This window comes from Belonocnema kinseyi, chromosome 4, assembly GCF_010883055.1.
Source record: "Belonocnema kinseyi isolate 2016_QV_RU_SX_M_011 chromosome 4, B_treatae_v1, whole genome shotgun sequence".
NCBI classification, from domain to species: Eukaryota; Metazoa; Arthropoda; class Insecta; order Hymenoptera; family Cynipidae; genus Belonocnema; species Belonocnema kinseyi.
The window spans coordinates 73,933,626-73,956,360 of record NC_046660.1 but is presented as its reverse complement, the minus strand read 5'-3'; the positions used below and the strand labels follow the sequence as shown (position 1 = coordinate 73,956,360).

Below are 22,735 nucleotides of genomic sequence, written 5' to 3'. Positions count from 1 at the left end.
AAGTATTATTTTTTAGCAGGAACTTAATTTTTTTGTTGAAATTTTATTTCTTTATTTAAAAATTCGTTTTTTTTAAATTTAATTTTTTATAAAAAATGTATATATTCCTTTTTTCGTGAGAAGTTTTGTTTATGAACATTTATTTTTTTTTCAGACAATTCATTTATTCGGTTGAAAATTAGTTTGTTTTGATGAAAATTAATTTCTCCAAATAATACTTTAATTATACCACCTTTCTTGAAATTATTTGTATGGCCATTCAATCTTTTATATTTATTTATGGCATCTAATCTTATTTCTGTTGCATAAAATTTAAATATTATATTTTTTGTTAAAAATTATTTTTTTTGAGTCGAAAATTAATTTTTTTTTGGTTGAAAAATCACTCTTTTATTGAAATTTAATATATTTCTTAGCGGAAACATGAACTATTACACTTTTCGTTGAGAATTCTTTTTTTTAAAGATTCATCAGTTTGGTTGAAAATTAGACTTTTTTGTGAAAATTACCTTTTTCTTTGTTAAACATTAATAATTTCACCGAAACATAAGAATAAAATTTTAAATAAATAAACCATAAATTTGGTCAGGTCCATTTTGCACCCAAATGTGAGATTCTTTGTCACTGCCCTTCAACTAAAACTCAATTTTTAATTAAGTATATATGAATTTGGAAACATTTTTTCCTTCGAGTTCTTCAAATCACTCAATCCGCATGTAGGACAAATGACGAAAATGCTTTTGAAATTTTCGTGACACACCTATTTTTTAGAGAAATATTAATGAGAATGAATGGTATGTAAAAATATTTCGGAGGATTTTAAATATTTTAAGCTATTTTAGACAGACTCCAAAGAATTTTAAAAGATTTCAAAAATTTCAAATAATTTAAAAGAATTTGATAAATATTCTAAAGATCTTAAGCTCCATTTTAAGCAATTTTTGAAGAACTTCCGAAAATTAATTTAATTTAATGAAATTTTAAGGGATTTTAAGGTCTTTGTAAGAATTTCGCAAGATTTATAAATTTATATTAAGTCTCTAAGGATTTCAAAGATTTATAGGGATTTCGGCGGTCTTTGCTTTAGAGCATTTTGATGATTAATTTAAATATAAATTATATTGTAGGGATTTTAAATGATTTCCACTTACTTTGATGGATTATTATGGTTTAAAAATATAGCAATAAATTCTTGAGGTTTAAACAATTTCGAGTGAACTTTAGGGGAAAAAGGAATTCTATTTAAAGGGATTTTTATGGATTTCGCCCTTTCCAAGGGATATGAAGGCAGCTAACAAATTTTAAATAATTCCAAGCATTTCTATTTATTTAACAAGATTTCAAAGAATATAAGGCGATTGAAAAAATTTGAAGAAATTTCAAAAAATCTTGTAACAATTTCACAGGTGTCAAGGTATTTTAAAAACTCTTAAAAGATTTAAGGGAACGTATAGAACCTCCAATTATTTCGTAGCATTTCAGAATTTTTTAAATTTTAAGCTATTTGAACAGATTGCAACGAGTTTAATATAAAATCTCCAATTATTTCGAAGCATTTAAGAATTTTTAAAATCTTAAGCTATTTCAACAGAAGGGATTTCAAAGATTTGCTGGTATTTTATCGGGGTTTTTAAGAATTCTTACCATTTCCAGAAATATGGAGGAAATTATAAAATTTCCAAAAGGTATAAAGTTTTTAAGTTATTTTAAATGATTTTAATAAATGCTGATGAATTTTGTAAAATTTTCAATGATTTTAAGTGATTAAAATTTTTTTTATACAAATTTGAGGAATTTTATAGGGTCTTAGATTATTGAAAATTATTTATGGGAATTTGAAGGTTTTAAGGTATTTAAAAAAATTCCAAAGTATTTAAAAGGACTTGAAAAAATTTCGCAGGATTTCCTAAGATTTTAGTCTCAATTTTAATGGATTTCTAGAGAACTTTGGAATCATAAAAACCCACCAAAAAAGGTTGAAATCATTTGAAATCTCTTTAATGTAAATTAAAATAAATAGATTTGTTTACATTTTCTAAAAAGGTGCTCAAATCACTAGAAGTCTTTGAAGTTTCATTGAAAATATAAAGGGATTTCAAAGAATTTTGTAGGAATTTTAGATTTTAAGCTCTATTTAAAGGAATTTCTATGAAGCTTAAAAAAATTGGGAGAATGCCTTGCGTTTCTCAACATTTAAAGGGGGTTTAAGGTATTTCAAGTAATTTTAAAAGATGTTGAATTTGGTCAAGCTTCTTGAAATACCTGAAAATCCCTTTAAATGTTTGAAATCGCTAGGAATTCCATCAAACTTTATTTATTTTTTACAGTTCAAAGGTCTGTAGGAATGCCCTTAAATCGATCTTTACATTTTTGGAAATCCTACAAAATTCGTTTGAATTCCTTAAAAATTATAAATAAATTGTCAAATATTTTTAGATATTTGAGCGGTTATTCTTTTGACTTTAATGAATAAGTTTTTATTTATATGCAAGGGGTTTCAAATCATTTCGATTTACTGATTTCTAATCGTAGATTTTTAAATTATTTATGTCTTACAGTCCAATCGTAAATCGAAAAAATAAATTTGAGTCAAAAAAAACTTGTTCTTCGAAACTCACATATTTATTTAATAGAAAAACTCCTTTTGAAACTTCCTAAACGTTTCGGTACACATGAGTACCTTTTTCAAAGGTTCTTAACCTGAGTTGATGATAATATCTGAGTTTCGAGGAACACATTTTTTTGACTCATATTTATTTTTTCGATTTACGTTTGGATTGTAAGACATAAATAATTTAAAAATCTACGATTAGAAATCAATAAATATCAACGGTCGAAGAAAGGATTGATTTGTTTCATCAAAGCATTTTACAACTACATTTCGATTTACTTGAAAGAATTTCTCCGATTTCCAATCAATTTAATGGATTTCAAAAATCGCAAGTGATGGTGTAGACTTTCCAAAGGTGCCTAAAAAATTCATTGAAATTTCAAGCGATTTTAAAGGTATCAGAGGAATTCACTTTTTTGTATGTAAAATTTATTTCTGCCGAATCGTTAATCTTTTTCAGTATGATGATTATATGTAATGAATTTCCTCTAATCACGAAAAACTGATGGGAAATTCATTAGAGAAGTACCATTTTAAATAAAAATATTAAATAAAATCAAATTAATGAAATTAAATTTGTTTCAGATCACTTCAAAGCAGCTGGATATTCGAAAAGGAACCTACAACGGAGATGAAAGTCGACAATGGATCGAAGTCTCCTTGAAAATTCGTACGACTCATTACGTTGATGGCCAGTTAACTTTACGATGTGTAGCAGAAATTGCTGACATTTATAAAGAATACAGCGAAGTTCAATTGGGAATTGGTCTTCGAGATCCTGTTCCTGAAAGAGGTAAATAGTAATTTAATAATGACTTATTAAATTCACTACGATGAATTTTGTTTCGTCTAGTTCTTACAGCTTAATCACACTTGAGTTTTTTTCCTTCCGAAAGTAGTTTTAAAGGAAGAACTTGTAACTTTAAAACACAATCTAATAGGCGGCGGTCTTGCGGACTTAACCTAAAAAATCATTAGTAAAATCCATGGTGTCCATCAATGAGCATTTCCAAAAAGTGTGCAGCTTCTCAAATGTTGCTTGTCGGACGCCATTGTATTTATTAATAATTTTTGAGGTTAAGTCCAATATTTTTTGGCGAAAACTTTGGACTTACAAATAAAACTAATCGCCCGGAACTAACCCTGTTTGCAGGCAATTAAAAAAGTTTATTTCATCAATAATTTTCAAATTATCGGAAAGGCAGGGATGAAAAAGGACGTAATCTCAAAATAATGCATAAAATTGTTATTTAGCACAATACATTTTTTTGATATTATCCCTCAAAAAAGAGTCAGGGGACGTGCGTTATGATATTTTATAGCATCTCCGAATTCATTTTTTTTTTAATTTTCATTTTTGTGAAAAAAAAGCCGAGGGAACTATACCCGATTGACCACACGACGAAGTATCACGTGCCCTTAAAGAATTTCAAAGATTTCAAGAAGTTACATCCGATTTCAGAGGATTTTAAACTGTTTGAAAAAAAATACAAAACCATGAATCGCATTTTCCGAAAATAAAAATTTCCCCATTTTAATCTTATTGCATTTTTCGGGCCTTCGCGACACGTCTTAATATTAGCCGATTCGGCTCAGACTTGAGTTTTTTTTACGCCTCACAAGAATAGAGAGGAGAGGTGGGAAAGTGACATGTCCTCTTTAAAATTCATTTTTTTGAACCACCCTAATCTCCAAGAACTTTTAAGATTTAAAAAATGTTAAGCCATTTAAAAAATCCCAAGAACTTTCCAAATTTTTTACAAATTTATGGTAATTTCAAGCAAATTCTAGAAAACTTTAGGTTATTGATAAAATAAAATACAATTTTAATGCACTTCTAGGGATTTTAAGGGATTTTATGATTCATAGAGGATTTTAAGGATTAAAACCTTTTCCAAAGAATTTCAAAATATATTAAAGTTTGCAACATGTTTTACGGGACTGCAAAATATTTAAAGAAATTTAAACATTTCAAAGGATTAACAAATATATAGTGTATTTTAAAAGATTCCGCGGGATTTTATGATATTTTAAAGATTTTCATAGGATTAGAGAATTTCAAATGATTTCATAAGATTTCAGGATATTAATAATAATTAGATAATTTCAAAGAACTTTCGTGTTTCTTTCAAAATTTTAAGAAATATGAAGGCACTTTACAAACGATTTCAAGGTGTCAAAAAAATTTGATAGTTTTTCAGAGATTTCCGACGATTTTAACCAGATTTAAGGATTTTGAATAGAGTACAGTGAATTTCAACGGATTTAAAGACACTTGATGAGGTTTTATTGAAACTTAGTAGATTTAAAACATTTGATAATTTTTTTTAGAGTTTTACGAATTTCACTATTTTTAGGATTTTAGGGCATTTTCAAAGATTTCAAAGAATTTAAAGAGGCTTCAAAATTTTTAAAGTTATTTAAAGAATTCCGTAGGATTTCCGAACATTTTAAAGTATTTTCAAAATGCATCCGGGATAAAGTATTTTTAAGAGAACTTTCGAATATAAATTAAATGAAAGGAAAGTTCAAGGGACTTCCAGGAATTTCTATGGATTTCAAGAACTCTAAAGGATTTCAACATATTTTTAATCTTTTTGTGTATTATAAGAGATTCGAAAGGATTTTACTCGATTTTAATTAAGATGTAAATTGTAAACCAGATTTAAAAAATTCTAAATTTGTTATTCCACTTTTATGGATTAAGTTCGTATCTCCGTCTTTCTGCTCGTCGTAAAATGTGTGTACAAATTTTTGATCTTGTCCTAAATAACGTTTGAGATCTTCGTGTTTATTGAGATAACGCTTTTGGGAAATCTCTTGCCTAAGACGTTTAGGGACATGTTAAAAAAAACGACTTTCAGTTTCTAGGACCGTGAAGTTGGATTAGTAAATTTTTTTTGATACTCTAAATTTGAACACTTTGTTAATAAATCAAGATTGAAATAAAGTTGACAATAAAGTGATATGAAATAAAATAACCCATAGGTTTTACGAAATCAAAAAGGCATGGCAAACTCATTAGCAAAATTTAATTAAGTGATTAGCTTACTTGCATTTATCCCCCCAGGGTTGAGTATGTGAAGCTCTCGGTGGCAATTATGTAGCTTGCAAGGCCTCTATCGCTCACATTAAGTATACCCTATTTTCACAGGTGGTCGCCAATCAATTTATTCACTGCACAGCTCGATCCATAAATCTATTTATTCGCTATTAATAGTACGATATATAAGGAGGTGAATGCACCGACAGTCGGAAAAATAGCGTTAAAGTGATATTTGTGTGCACAGAACTCTGACGAAACAAATTTTTTAAATTACGAAACTCTCGATTTCGGTAGAGATTGGAAATTGTTTCAGTCTAATTTAATTTATTTGTATATTTCCGAAGTATCGCGAATCAAATAACGCAAAAATGAAAAGAAATTATTAAAATATTTTAATAATACTAGAAGAAACTAGGAAACACTTCTTGCTACACATGATTAGGACCCCATTTTTTACGTATTGCTGAAATTATTTTTATGGTGAAAATGTGAGGTGGGGCATCGTATCCAAAATTATTATTATAAAGAATTAGTCTTAAAAAAAAATTTTTAATTTAAAGTCATTATAATAAATTATTATTCAATACCAATCTTTTTGATAAAAAACACAATATTTATCTTTATTATGCTTGTCCAACATCGCCTCATATCGCATAATTTAGAAATAATAAAAAGAATACTAAAACTGTTTAATATCGTTGGAAGAGATAAAAAAAAACATTTTTTAGTACGCATACATTTTGTAAAGGTATATAATTTTACATGCTAAACTTAATCAAGCTTTGTGGACTATCAAGCTCGCGGCTTCAGGAAAGATTGGGAATTCTGAAAATACGAGGTTATATCCTTTTATTAATGTTTAAATCTCGCCTTGTTTCGAATGGTTTGAATATAATAAAAAGAATAATAAGACTGCTTGATATCTTCGGAATATATTGAGAAATATCTTTAGTACGCACATAATTTTTCAAGATTTGCTTCTTTATTGCATGCTATATATGATCAAATAGATGAACGTAACTTGGAATTTTCAATTTAAAAAATTATCTAACACATTAACTAAATACAGATTAGAAATTTTTAAAATAGATTTTGATACATTTTTGAATTCTTTGGAACCTTCCATAGCGAATAATACCAAAATATTCAGAAGATTGCTGAAGCTTCTTAATAAAGTCTAAAAATATATAAAAAATTTTTAAGTGGATATCCATTTTTCGACGTTTAAACTTTTTTTTAAAATATCAGAACTTACTCTTCACGATTTTAGTATAGTTAGAAATATAGAATATATATATATATATATATAGAATTTCATTCATTTTTTTTTAATTTCGTAACTGAACATACCGAATAATGTTGGAATAATAAAAAGGACCAAATACATTTCATATCAGGCAGGCTTTACACTTGAAGTCGCAAAAACTCTTGGCGACAAAATATGTTGTTTTATAAAGAAAATTAGGCGGTAGGTGTTTTTGCGATTTGTGAAAAAAAATCAGGATGATATGCGTATTTGAATTTTTGGCTAAGCTTTTTAAAAACCCCAATTTTTTCTTTAAAATTATATCATTTTGGACCTAATTGAGATATTGAAGATTTCTTTCCGCATTCCGAATTTTCTAAAAAACTGACTCTTATATTTTTGTCAATTTTTTGTTGAATTTTTACCATCATAAATAAAATATCTTAGTAGTTTTATGCGTGTGGAATAACTTTTGTGCCCAGGAGAATTTTTTTCCATTAAATCGAATTTTTATATTTTTCTTGGTTGCAACAACAGATACGAAAAAATGTTAAGAAATTTTTTTGCACAGTTAAAAAAGTTCTACTAAAAGTTCCTTTACACATTTAATATATCTTCTACAGTTTCCAAGAAAAATAAATAAATTCAATATTTATTAAAAAAATTGTCCAGATCACAAAAATAGCCTAGCCCGTATAAAACTTATAAAATATTTTTTTTATATAAACAAAAATTTGTAAAAATATTTCAAAAAATAAAAAAGATGGGGTTCGTCCCTTTTTACAGAAATTACCCATATGTTTTTGGTCCTTCAACTTGTTTAAAAAAAAATAAATTTCAATTCAAAACGACAATAGTGTGCTGATTTTAAAACATTGCAAAAAATTAATTTATAATATGGTTAATAACAGATTTGTACAGTTGGAAGAATTGGCTGATCTGCTGCAATTACATTTTCCCGGAAGAAAATAACGAAGCCGAAAATTTAAACACACATAACTTCGCAAACATTTTTTTTTTCACAAATCGCCAAAATACGTATCGACTGATTTGAAGTAGATTCGGTCTCTCTATAATTGTATTTTTCGCTATTTCTCAGTGGTCCTGTTCTGTTAATGTTATATGCCGAAAATCGATTATTTTAGAGCAAAATAATTGAATTTTCATGGAGCTTTACAATTTGGAACCATTTTGTATTCTGAAACAAAAAGAGATCAAAAAGTATTTTTTATCACGCGTATATTTTTCAGAGACGTGTAGTTTTGTTGTATACTCAATCTTACAAAAAAATCACATATAACTCTTTCGCAGCAATTATTGAAATGTTATCAAACTCAAGACTTTGGTAGAGATTCACAATTTTTAAATAGAAGTTCATGCATTTATACATTTTTGTAACCTCAGATATCTTATAATGCATAAATAATAAAAATCTTATTGAAACTTTTCAATACTTATTAATTATAAAATTTTTTTTTAGTAAAGATAGAATTTAAAAAATTACCAAACTCACAACTGCTAAAGAGATTGGGAATTTGTGCAAAACAGGTTCATACATTTTGCATATATTGAAACTTCTTGTATTGAATAATATAAAAACATTGGGACGATTACTACATTTTTTTATAACGTCCGAAAATATTAAAACGATTTTTTTGAAAGAGAAGAGTACGTTTTTGTGCTCTTGGGATTTTTTTTATTCACATCAAAAATAAAAAGGTTCTAAGAATTTATATTTCAGCCCCTTACTAAAGTAAAACTCGGGCGTTCTCCACGGAGAACTTCAAAAGTATTTATCAACAAAGTTGCAATTGCTTTAAAAATAAAATATATCAAAATTATTTTCCAGTAATAATTCTGTTAGAAATATCTCAGATATTCTGAAATTAAGAAAGCATAAAATTCTCGCCCTACTTAGTATAAATAAGAGTATATTACTTTTCCGCTTAGGTTGAAAAATAAAGAAAAAGTTGTAAGATGGAGTAACGGATAAAAAACGAATATATTTTTTATCTTTATTGCAGGAAAAAATAAGCTTTCTGTGGATACGAGCAGATTACTTGAAGGTTAGTTTACAATAGGAATTTAGAATCCGACTTAGTAAATGCTTTGACAATTAAATATATCAATATTATTTTTGAGTATCTATTTTTCGTCAAATATCAGATATTTTGTAGTTCCGCAATTTTTAATGAAGTACGGAATGAAATAATTAAAAAATATATTTTTATTTTATATAACATCACTCACTGAGTAACAATTAGAATATTAATGTGCACCGATTTTGACGAATTGACAAGGTTTGACAAAAGTGTTTGAATTTGAATACCGTGACAAAGATAAAAAATCTTTTCAAAAATGGCTATATAAATATTATGTTTCGCCCAGTATCAAAATGCGTCTAAAAAATGATTATTAAAAAAAATATATTATTATTACTTTGTATGTTTTTGTATTGTTTATATAAACTAGAACAATTGTTCCAAATATTAATTTTTATACGTTGCATCTTGAAATGGTAAGAGGTTTTTCTGATAGATTTGAGAATTTTTTCCTGATAAGAATTCACTACAAAAAAATGATATTCATAGAAAAGAAAAAATGCAAGTGCAGTCAATTCTTTAAATACCTGTGAGATTTTTCTGTGTCTGTGAAAAAGTCATATTTATGTAGCTGAGCTTAAAAAGAGATTTAAAATTGTGTTTATAGAAGGATTTTATTGGCAGAGAGTACTCAAAACTATAAAAAATCTCTTATTATTTCTAAGGTGTTATCTTAATTTTTTTGATTAAAAAAGAATTGCTTATCGTAAGGCATTATGCATTATATATAAAAATCTTTTGGTGGTCGATCCCCGCCAATTTATTAGTTTTCCAGACAATCACTTGTTACAACGAAAGAACTTTTATTAAAAAAACGTTGAATAAATGAATTTATTTATATCAGTGCTAATAAATGGGGCTAATTAGAAAGCGAAAATAAAACAAATTTTATTTTTCAGAGTGACCATTTCAAACAGAATTACTTAAATTTTTATTTTTTCAAGTGATTATACTGTGCAATTTGAAATTGTAATTAGGCTCATCTTGTATCCTATTTGTATATTATTAATTGACAATGCTCCTCTATTTTTAAAGTTTAAGAATTTCTTGTACCATCAGTTTCGTAAATCAAAAATTTGAAATAATTAATTTTAGCTTATGATAAATATGTATTTCTGATTTTTTAAAAACTTTATTGATAAAAGAGAACATTTTAAATGTAAATAATTTTTGTTAATTTTGAGAAATAATTCTATTCTTAACATTTTGCCTCCATATTAAATTTTAAAAATTTTTCACACATTCAATTTCAAAGACATGAGCAAAATTCAATCATGGGCAAAAAATTAGAATATCTTAATTTATACACTGCCAGTACTATAGTGAAAAAATAACTTCGGTTCAGGTCACCAAAACCGATCGGTATTCACACTAGGATTCCTGAAATTTTTTTTAAAGATATAAGTTTGATTTTTGAAGAAAAAAAAATCTCGAAGCTGTTCAATAAAATTGTAAGGTATTCAAACGGTTTTAAAAATGATATTTTTTAAAAATTAAATTTCGAATCATTTCTAGAAATATCAAAACAAAACTGGAAAATTAGTATATTAAAATAAAACCTATACTATTTAAAGTTACTTAGAAAACAAACAAATAATATTGAATACAACAATATCATTTCTTAACTTGTTTGTAAGTGGTATTTTTAAAAAGCTGGTTATCTTCACATTCTTCGAAATTAAATATATAATGAAAAATATCCAAATTATATTAAAATATCCAAATTTAATTTTTAATATGAAATCTACAAAAAATTCCTATTAATAAAAGTAAAAGTGAAAAAAGTAAAGTGTCAGCATTTTGCACCTTAAATTGACACTTTAAAACAAAGAATCATCCAACTTTAAAAGTTCATAATTTTCAAATAATTCTAGGTTATTGTAGCTTCCTAATCCAAAAATTGGCATTTAAAAAAGTATGGTGACCTCTACCTACAAAAGGTATTTAAATGATAATGCTCAAAAGTGGAAAAAGTAGACAAATTTTCACCGTACATCCTGACTCGTGACTTTTTCAAGAACACAAGTTAATGCAAAAGAATGAAAAATTCGAAAAAAATCCCCGTATTTTGAAAACAGCTTTAAATCATAAAAATAATTAGAAAATAATTGAATATACAACTGGGTCGCAGAACAGAAAAAAAATTAAAAGCTAAATGGGGATATTTCGAAAGAACGAAGAAGCTTTCTGTGAAATCAAAACCACTATTTTAAGATGAGACTCAATTCCTGGACTTGTAACGTACACGATTTTTGAAGGACTGAAGTCCTGTTGCGACTAGCCTGGGAAGTACCGCAGGGCGCGAGTACTCTGTCAAGTATATTGCGCAATATTATGCATTCCAATTGGAAAATAATCACGCGGCCCTAACTGTTTACATTTGTGTGTACCGATTCAATAGAAAGGCCATCGCAAGACAGTCCGAAAATGTTATTATATGGCAATTGGAGTGCATTGAATTTAATTTGGCCAAAAACCGTTCTCTCAAATTTATATGTTTTCAATTATTTTCACATAAAAAGATCTCTGCAATTTACGCTGAAAGTTTAAAATTGATAATGAAACTACTTAAGTATTGTTAAAATTTAGGACACTCGTATAGTGTTGAGACATCCAAATATTCCTACCTAGCAAAAGATTTGGAACCTCGTCCGAAACTTAGATGCTAGTAGATCTTCTCTTGCGAAACTTTGGCCACACGCCGTCTTAGCCGACTTTGTAAATTACCCGAATCTTGAATTCGCTAATCTTCAGTGTACGAAGAGGAAAACTAGCAGGACAAGTAAGAAGGTCCTGATAAGACACGACGTCCTCGAAATCCTCGACGAAAATGCCGTTATTCTATAGTCATTTTGTTTTCCTCGTACCTACATGAAATGTTCATCGAAAACTAGAAAACAAACGTCTTGCCTCGCGAGAACAATATTTTGGATAATTAAAGTAGGGAAAGATTAAATCCACCTTCTGACAAAATTGGGTTTTCTTCCAAAATCATACTTTCTCGCTTTTTGTTACACCTATTTCGGTAAAAAAAATTGATGACTTGGAATTTGTTACTCTAAAATTTATTAATTAAATGTATTCAAATATTTTTTTAATATCAATTAATGAACTAATTATAATGAGACATTGAATTTTTGTAACAACTCAACGTTTATTAGAGACTTTTACCAAGTATTTAATAATCAGAGTTATTAGTTTCAAAATAAAAAAATAGTTGATGTAGGCGACAGGCGCCTACAAAAAAGTGGTTATCGATTCGTTTAAATTTCTTCGAGAATTTCGTCTTAAATCTTTTCTCAAATCTCTTGTCTCAAATCTTGTGTTATGTCTCGTCTCGTCTTGTATCGAATCTGGTCTCGTCTCAAGTCTCGTTTTGTCTTGAATATTGTCTCGAGTCTCGTAAACGAAATAGGGATAATGTTTCACTGATATTATAAAGGTTCCTTTTTTTAAATAGAGTTATTTGTTCAAAAAAAAAAAGACATAACATGTGTTTTCGATGATTTTCTTAACGATTAATATTCTATTTTTATTAACACTTCAATCAGTGAAAATTGGTAGCCTCACTTCAGAATTATCATATAATATTCTTGTACAGTATAGACAATTAAGCCGTTGTATTTTTGTCAAAAAATACAAATTTTTAACGAAAAACACTAACTAGTTATTCAAAATTATAAGTTTACTTTTTGAAGTGAAATGATTTTGGTTTAAAGTAAACGATTTCCCGCTACAAAAAAATAACGTAGCTTGTTATTGATAAAATTCAATAATTATTCTTTAAAATCGAATGATTTTTTTAATAACATTAGCAATTTTAGAAGAAGAAAAAACAATCACATAACTTAACAAAAAATTGTTTAAGATTGCGAATCCTCATGCATCAAAATCTAATAATTTTGTATGAACGTATATTATTTTATATTTCTTCAGGAATCATAAAAATAGAAAAAATGTATAATTTTTGAGTATTGCGGAATTTCAGATTGTTTTCTGCCACCCTGTATGAATATTTTCAATTTCTTTATTACGAAAAATATTCAGTATATTTTGTCAATGAAATCCTTTGCATATTGTTCCAGGACAAAAATTTAGGAGCCATTTCAGATCATGAATTGTATTGAAATTATATCTTTTTGTATTCTAAGCTCTTTAGTAACTTCAAAGATATTTCAAATTAAATTTACAACTTTTCCTCAATAAATAAAAAATACTTTTTGTGGGTGAAAAGATTTTCTAGCTCGGAATTAGTATTCTTTCAAAATCGAAAATTAAGAAAATTAATTAGCAAAAAATTGATGGCAGTATTTTTTCATCCAGCGGAAGAAATGTAGGGGATACCGTTTTTAAAATTCAAACATTCAAATTTTTATTGGACACTCTAATGTATATTATATCTCAGATTTAAAAGAAATCACTAGCTCCTTGATTGAATATTTAAATCATTTTATGAAACTATGTTGCTACTATTTTTCTAGATTCATGCAACTATTGACTTAAATGTTTCTAATACAAAATACTTTATTAGTTTCGCACAGAGGGAGGCATGTAATTAAATAAAAATATTCAAATCTACTTTTTTGACATATTTAGGTATAATTTGACTCCAAGAAGCAAAGATAACTGGTAACGCGATCGGCCAATTAGAAGACGTTTTTTTACGATTTGCAGTTTGAATAAAAAAATTAATAAATAAAAGAACACTTTTATTAATATTTTTATGGTCTCCCGCATTTCCTGAAAAAAATATTTTCAGTTTGACAGAAGCATAAGCTTGAAAAATATTAAAAGTGTCACTTTTCTTTTGTTAGAGAAAAACCTCCCTGTATGAAGAAGGAAATTTATTTGATACCTACAAAGAATCAAGGTGCTCATAAAATGAGTATAAAGATGTATATACACCCATAGTAATACACAATGGCATTTTAAGTTCTCATGAATGTCTAATTTTCATTTGCATTTAAGTTTATCAAAGCTGTTTCTGAATGGTTGCAGTTCAGCATATATGAAGGTTCAATCCAATAACTTTTGTATTTTTCTGAACAAAGACAGAGGACATATATAGGTAAAAGAGAGGAGCGTCACGAGACTCGTTATCAGGCCTTTGCATACCTGATTATTCGACCCATTTTGCGCCCGTGTAAACTACTTCACGGTAGAGGAAACTTGCGACGCCTCCCTTCGCTTATCGACTTGAGACTCCTGAATTCCTTCAGTAGAAACAGCCCTTCACAGCGATCCAAGATAGCAAAATCACAAGGGAAACGTATATGCAAAACGGTTTATAACACCGAATAGCAATCGACTCCATGATCTATATACGTACTCTGCTTAACTCCCAACTTTCTAATGCATCTTCTCACAGTCAGATACGGAAATCCGGATAAAATAGATAACAATTACAACTAATATTTAAGGGAGAAAATAACCTATGACATAACTTACAATTTGAAGGGGATGATTCCGTAATTTTTAGAATATCATTTTCACTTCCACGCTTACGACAATCATTGTGGATATTTTCTCTTATATTGTCGAAAAAAGTACAATCTACTTGAGACTCCTGAATTTCTCCTGTAGACACAACTCTTTGCAGTGAGCCAAAATAGCGAAATTACAAGGGACACGTATATCCAAAACTTCAATTTCATTTATACATAATTAACCTTAATTATTTTCAAATTGTTGTAACAATTAAAATTGCAAAAAAATTCAATTAACTTAAGTCTTCAATTTATTGAGTAGAAACCGCCATTCGAAGCGAGCCAAGATAGTAAAATCACAAGTGAGATGTGTTTGCAGAACGATTAATAACAGTGAATAACAATTGACCCCATTAACTTTTTAATGCATCTTCTTACGAGATGATATGAAAATCTGGATAAAATAGAGAACAATCAGAACTAATATATACTGAAGAAAAAGAGCCTCAGACACCTGAATGCCTCCAGTAGAAACAACCCTTCACAGTCAGCCAAAGTAGCGAAATCACAAGGTACACGTGTAGGCAGCACTTCACTTCCATTTATACGAAATTAACATTCTTTTTTTTAAATTGCTGTAACAACTAGAATTTAAAAAAAATAAGATGCAATTGACTTAAAAGTCTTTAATTGCTTGAGTAGAAACAGCCCTTCGAAGCGAGCCAAGATAGTAAAATCGTAAGGGAGATGTATATGCAGAACGCCTAATAACATCGAACAGAAATCGACACCATGAACTTTTCAATGCATCTTTTCACGAGGAGATACGGAATTCACGATAAAATAAAGAAGAATTAAAACTAATGTGTACTCAAGAAAAGACCCTGACGCTGATTCGAAGTTTATAGTTTTCGTTTACAAGTTCGAGGAGGCAGATTTTGTATCTTTTGCAGATTTATTTTTACTTCCTCTTACACAAAATTGACGTTGGTTATTTTTTTAAAAGTGTTTAAAAAAAAACAATCAATTTAAACTCCTGAAATCTTCCAGTAGAAAAAGCCATTCACGTCAAGCCAAGATAGCGGAATCAAGACAGAATGATCGATAGATTTACTCTCTATAATCTCGAACTTTATAATGCAACTGTCCACAATCAAATATGAAGGTCCTAATAAAATAGTTATCAAAGTTAACCGATATTTACATAAGAAAAGGCCCTCTTATCAATTTAACTTTATTTATCTCATAAAATTCAAAGGTGTGATTATGCAACTTTTTCACTTTAATTTTCAGTTCCACTTATACGAAATTTACATTGGTATTTTTTTTAATTACATATTTCAAAAATTCAAGTATAAAAATAAAAGTAAAATGGACTAAAAACTCCTAAATTTCGTCAGTAGAAACAGTGTTGCACAGCAAGCCAAGGTATCGAAATCACGTCTATTTAACTCCAAACTCTTCTCACAGTCAGAGATGAATGTCATGATAAAAAAAATTATAATGGCTGATAGTTAAACCGCTAATTTAAATATTCGTTTGATTATTTGACAACTCTTCTCTTTGGTTGATATTTCAACTATTTTTTGTAAATTCAACAATTTGGTTGAAAATTTATGCATTTTGTTTTTGAATCGTTTTTTTTTTTTGTTAAAACCAATTCTTTCAACTGTAAAGTTCACTATATTATTTTCACTTGAAAACTGATCATTTTTAGTTTGAAATTCAATTATGTGGTAGAAAATTGGGTTGAAAATTACACGGGATCGCAAAAGATGACAATAGATTTTATAGAGATTGCATGGCTTTTACGAAAAAATATTATAGGAAAATTAGTATAGGCCTATAATGATTTTCCAATAATTTTTTCGCAATTATATGGAATTCATGAGAAAATCATTATATAGAAATTAATTATAGTAGAATCAGCATTCAAATTAATTAATAGCAAAATATGGAAAAATTTATTGGACGTACACAAAACAGCGATTCTCTACAAAGCAAATTTACAACAACAAAATTTATGAATTTTTTTGATACATTTTCAAACACTTATAATTTCATTAAAATTTATTAAAATTCTTTGGAATCACTTAAAATGAATTAAAATTCGTTAAGATTCAGTAAAACTCTTGGAATATTTTTACCTGTTTGAGTTCCTTCGAAATCCATGAGTAGTGTAAAAGTCCGTGTATCTTCAATAAAATTCTTGAAATCATGTGAAAAGGCTTAAAGTACCTTAAAATCCCTTTAAGTCTCTGAAAACGCTAGAAATTCCTTACAATTTTATTTTCGGGAATTTGGTTCTCCAGAAGTTATTTAAAATCCTTTAAATATAAATTAAATTACATTTGTTCATTAATGTTCATTAAGAAATAGTTTAAGTCCCTATAAATTTTAAAAATGTTGTGAAATCCCTTGATAAATTTTCTTTTGGTGTTCTAAAAATCCATTAAAGTCAGAAAAACTGATTTAAAGGCCCTTGAATATAAATTAAAGTTAACTGGTTTATTAAACTTCTCTAAAAATACGATCGAATGCTTTAAACTCTGAAATTCTTCGAAATCTCTCAAAATTACCGCAAATGTTTGAAAATATTTAAAATTCTCTAAGATTACTTTAATGTTTCAAAATCTTAGGAAATTCCTTGAATCCCGTAAGAACATTTTTCAGTCTCTTGAATTCCGTTGAAATACTTTAGAATTACTTGCAATATCGGAAATCTGATAAAATTCCTTAAAATTCGATTAAATCCTTTGAAACTACTTTAAATCTTTAAAATATTTTAAAATTACAACAGATTGCAGGAGTAATTAACCCCTGATTGAAAATTAATTTTTCTTCATTGAAAATCCAACTGTCTTCTAAAAAAATCGCCTCTTTGGTTTGAATGTTTGACCGGCTTCCTCACCAATCACCTGCTTGCTCAAGCCACGCTCCTGACGCTCAGAGGGAAATATCTCTAAGATGCATTGGTTGATAATTTAAATATCGTCTCGCGCACGCGCATCTAAATGTCACGCTCGAACTCGAATTTAGAGGTAAGGGAAGTGAGAGGCACTTGCTGAAAAAGGCGTTTCCATGAAAAGGCACTTTGTGAGCGTCTACTGTATTTTTTTGAGAATGCATTATATTTCGACTTGAAATTTTAAGCGTATCATATTTAATTTAATATACTGATTGACTTATTTTTTGAATGGTCCCTTATTATACAAATCTATTCTTTAAAAAAAATAATTTTAACTCCATTTAAACTGGTTAAAATGAACGAACTGGGGAGTTCAAGTGTAAAAACCTATTTCATTGTGGAAAGAACTTTTCCTATCAAATGAACCATACATTTAAATTTGCGGAAATCGAGGAAAGATATGAAAAAAATAAGGCGGTATTAAAGTTAAATGTGAAGCTACACAGCATTCCACCCTTGAGTCGTTCTGTCTTCGTTTCTTGTGTCTTCGTGGCCTCAGTTACATGAATTCTCTTCGCTCTGCACCCATAGTAATTTCATTTCGTTCTCGCTCGTCTCTTCCGAGCCTCTCGTTGGTTGGTTGATTTGTACCTATTACGTCCGGGTTCCTGGTCGCCGGAATTGTTTTTAGGAAATTGACTTTTCCTCTCTCAGAAGGAGCAGCACTAGAGAACTAACGTTGGGGCTTGGCACAATGGCAAAAACTTTATAAAAGATTATTTTTCCCCTTATTTTCAACGTATCCCTCGCGACTTTGCGACGTAAAGCGCACTTTTGATTGCGAGATTCGAAAAAAGACTTTTCTTTCTTCAGACTCTTACATTATGCTCCAGGCAAAATTTAATAACATCCATATTTTCTGACGACTAGATTTCACCTTTGAATACAGATTGTCCTGTCAGGAATTCCGAATCTCCTTTTGTTCAGTCGAATAATTGGTTTCTAATGAATGTTTTTTTAGCTATTTTCTTCCAATTTGATCTAAGAAAACGAAAGCTAGTAGATAAACTGAAAAAACTAAGGCTTGTAAATTATTAAAAAATTATTAACCATTTATGCTAAAACTGGATTAGAAAGTAAAAAGAAGAAGAGAATTATTAGTATTAAGAGATTTCAAATGGAAGGGATCACAATATTTTCCCTATTCCCCTGCGTTTCCCCCTTTTTAACTGCCTTTTCCCCCTGCTTTTGAAAATCTTCGACTTTTTTACATTTTTGCATTCTAATCCTAATGAGAAAGTAGTTATTTCATTTTCTTCAAATACACTTCGTTTAAAAATAAAATATATTATTTATGGATAATTAATGAGTGAAGTACAAAATAAATATAAACAATACATTGTAACACAAATGCAAATATGTAAATGCAACAGTGCAAAAATACCATAGAATTTTTTGTATAAAATAAAATCACAATAGTTACAGCGTATAATAATAGTATTTTTAAACATCAGTATCCGAAGAACCCTTTTTTATTGAAATTTACAAAATTAAATAATTAGAAAATTTAATATTCTAAGTTTATCACCTGCTTTGAGCAATTTTAGGTTTTATCCTTAAACCCTATTACTAATAAGAAAATTTTTAATGGTATATCCAGTTTAAAAAAGTAAATTTTAAACAATAATTCTAAATTATTTGAAAACATACAATTTCTTATAAAAAGATTGTGTCTTTTTTCACATGTAAAAATAAAATGTAAATCTTTCACTTTTTTGGTAAAAAAATGGCATAATACATTTTTCATTTTTCCGACCTCAATAATTTAATTTCACCCTCCAAGATACATCTTGGTTGGCTTTCTATTAGAAATTTTTTCGTGAAAGTACAGTATTTTAGGAAAGGGTGGACATAATGGAATATCTAACGCATTTAGAGACTCGGCAAACGACAGGTTGTGTTTACGAGGTAGCTGGTGGTCTTAAAGTTCCCGGGGGTAGAAAAATTGCCACGTAGTTAGAATTGTCGGCCATTCATTCTAAACTGCCAACGAACTACTCTCCCGGAGAGGGTGGAATTTTCGTGTTGGTTAGTTTTTTCGAAAGGGCAAAAGAGAATTTTCAAAATTCCCTGATTTTTTCTTGACAAATTTTTGCATTTTTCTAGATTATTAATATTTAAATATTTATATTTTTTATACTGAATGTTAAATACTGTCAATTACTGTTTTATACTTTTTGGAGAAACGAGAAAAAATCTCCCTCAGTCCGGATTCGAATCAGGAATGGAGTGTTGACTAATTACGCTACAACACCGACGCTGTGGTAGATCATTTCTTGTTTATCCTATACCTCATGTAAACGCGGGTCTGCATCTCATTAACCTGTAAAACTTTTTTTAAGGTATCTTTTAGTCTGAACAATTTTGACTGAATCAGCATATACAGGGTTGAGCAAAAGTCTTCATTCACCTCTTTTTTGAGGACTGATTAAGTTCTCTTAATTTTAATTATGGCAGAGCTAAAAAATTTTCTCTTCAGAGGATTGATTGCTTTTGAAATTCTGTAAAAAATGAGCTTCTTGTGAAACTAATTTGTCATTTTTAAATTGTTATTGCAAAAATAGTGTTAATTTTAATGTCTTCTCAAATGTTCAATAACTTCCAGAATATATGAGTATTTTTCAATATTCTTGGGCTCATTTTGAAGCTCTTTTTTACGGTATCATAACATCTTATGCGTGGAAATTGTAAAAAAATTTCTTATCGACTTGCAAGTACTTGAAGTTGCAACAAAAAAATTGTAATAATTTAAATGCATCTTATCTGTAGGCAAATCAGAATAAAAATTAAATAAATATATATTTTGAGGAAGTTTTGTAGAAACTTCATTATTATATGTTATATGTTATACTTTTGTTGCCGAAAAGAATATTGCAATTTTTCTAAGATTTTTGTTACAAGTTCAAGTTCTTGCAATTGGATAAGAAAATGTTTACAATTCATACTTACAATCTGTTTTGATACAGTAAAAATAGCTTCCAAATGAGCCCCAGTACATTAAGAAATGTTGCATATTTAAGAAGTTATTGAACATTTAAGAAAACTTGAAATTTACACTATTTTTGCAATACCTGCTTAAAAATAGACAAATTGCCCTCACCGTGGCCTAATTTTATACAAAATTTCGAAATCTATCAACTCTTTAAAGAGACAATTTCTTAGCTTGGGTATAATTAAAATTAAGAGAACTTAATGAGTCATCAAAAAAGAGGTGAGCGAATATTGTTGCCCACCCCTGCAAATGTAAACAATGATGTTATTTTATTGACTAGGTTCTTAATTAATTATTCATTGCTATAATTCAAATAGTATCGATTATTGTTTTATCAAAAAGTTATAAAGAATTAATTGAAAATAGTTAAATATATAACTATTTTGTCTATATTTCACTAGTTAATTTTAACCAAGTAGTTCAATTTAAAACCAGAAAATCTGCCCGCCACGCGGGCACATTATAATCGCGCGCGGCTCGCGTCGCTCATAAGTTTGAGTGCGCCTAGGGCGCGCGAAAGTTAGTTCTTGCGCTTCGCGCTCGATTTTGTATTAGTCTCGCGCTTTGCGCTCGATTATGTATTTACCTCGCGCTACGCGTTCGGTCTTTATATTTTCGCACATTCTTGCGCAAACATTTTGGCTTTAACGAACACATTCTTATCACGTATCACGTGCTTCGCACTCGATTTTGTGCAACATGTCAACTTTTTTACATTATACACAATACTTTTATATCAATTATAATACATTTTTTATGTAACTCTGCCTGGGATTACTTATTAAAAAATCGCAAAATAAAAAGCAAATTGTATTTATCATGATTATTTTTGTATTTGTTTCTTATTTTGCTTTAAATTGTATTCTAAACTGCTCTAAAACATGTTTCTTTTCAATAAATGTATATCATTACAATTCATAATATGCATAAAAATTGAATCATACTAATTCTTATTTCCTTGTTTTTATAATTTTTTATTTTTAATGTTTTTTACGATTAAATAAAAACTACTGCGCATCTACGAGGTGTGTTCAAAAAGTAGGGTGACTTTTCAATTTTCGCGGGCTACGCACATTCAAGTTTAAAATTTTTTGTTTTGTTTGGTTGGTGAGCTCGTCACGATCATATGTTCACAGTTTTGACTATATAGCTCGTGTTGTTTTTCTGGCAGAGGCGTAAAAGGTTAGAAGGATTTGGTGTGATCGGCGATTTTCTTCTTTCGAAAAAAATGGAGCAAGAGTTTGCATTAAATTTTGTGTGAAAAATGGAATCCGGTGCTCTAAGACACTTGAAATGTTGACAGTTGCATACGGTGAGTCTACTCTGAGTAAGAAAAATGTTTATAGGTGGTACAAGCTGTTCCAAGAAGACCGAGAGGATGTCGAAGACGAACCTCGCCCTAGACGTCCCAGCACGTCAACAACAGATGAAAACGTTCAAGCAGTGGAAGAAATGGTGTTGAAAAATCGCCGAATTACTATCAGAGAAGTTGCTTAAGATGTTGGCATATCGGTTGGCTCATGACATGCTATCTTTTCGTACGTTTTGGGCATGAGACGTGTGTCAGCGAAATTTGTTCCAAAACTGCTTAATTTTGATCAAAAGATCCATCGCATGACCATCGCTCAGGAGATGACGAATTAAGTCAATAATGATCCTGATTTTCTCAAAAGGGTTATAACTGGGGATGAATCGTGGGTATATGTTTATGACGTCGAAACTAAAACCCAATCATCTCAGTGGAAGCATCCTGAGTCTCCAAGACCGAAAAAAGCACGTCAAGTTCGGTCAAATGTAAAGGTTTTGCTCACTGTCTTCTTTGATTACCGTGGCGTAGTGCATCAGGTATTCTTACCACAAGGTCGTGCGGTCAATAAGGAGTATTAACTTCAAGTTATGCGCCGTTTACGAGAGGCGATACGCAAAAAACGTCCGGAACTTTGGAAAAACAATTCGTGGCTTTTCCATCACGATAATGCACCTGCTCATTCATCGTTGCTTATGAAAGATTTTCTGACAAAAACTGCATCGCTGAAAGAACTCAAGGCTATACCACAAAATAATTATCAGAAGTGCTTCGATGATTGGAGAAAGCGTTGGCACAAGTGTACTATATCTGAGGGGGATTACTTTGAAGGGGACAACATAAATATTCAGGAATAAATGAATATTTTTTGATAAAACCATAAAGTCACCTTATTTTTTAAAAACACCTCGTATATAGGGTCCTATATAGGAACCTATGTACTCTTTCGTCTTTTCTGTGGTTTTTCCAAAAAGTTAATTTTTGCATTTTTTATCTTATCTTTTACTATTAAAAGAAAATCTACTCGTCCTATCGAAA

At 29.1% G+C, this 22,735-nt stretch overlaps 1 protein-coding gene across 2 annotated transcripts in view; it reads left to right on the top strand.

The window, feature by feature from the left end:
• Nucleotides 1-22,735, top strand: part of LOC117171815 — a 432,578-nt gene that overhangs the window by 395,088 nt on the left and 14,755 nt on the right. Inside the window, exons 5-6 of one of the 2 annotated variants that reach the window (XM_033359444.1) lie at nt 3,197-3,404; nt 8,928-8,969. In XM_033359444.1, coding sequence (XP_033215335.1) covers nt 3,197-3,404; nt 8,928-8,969 — 250 coding nt within the window. The remainder of the gene's footprint in view (nt 1-3,196; nt 3,405-8,927; nt 8,970-22,735) is intronic. The other variant, XM_033359445.1, reaches the window with a different exon arrangement.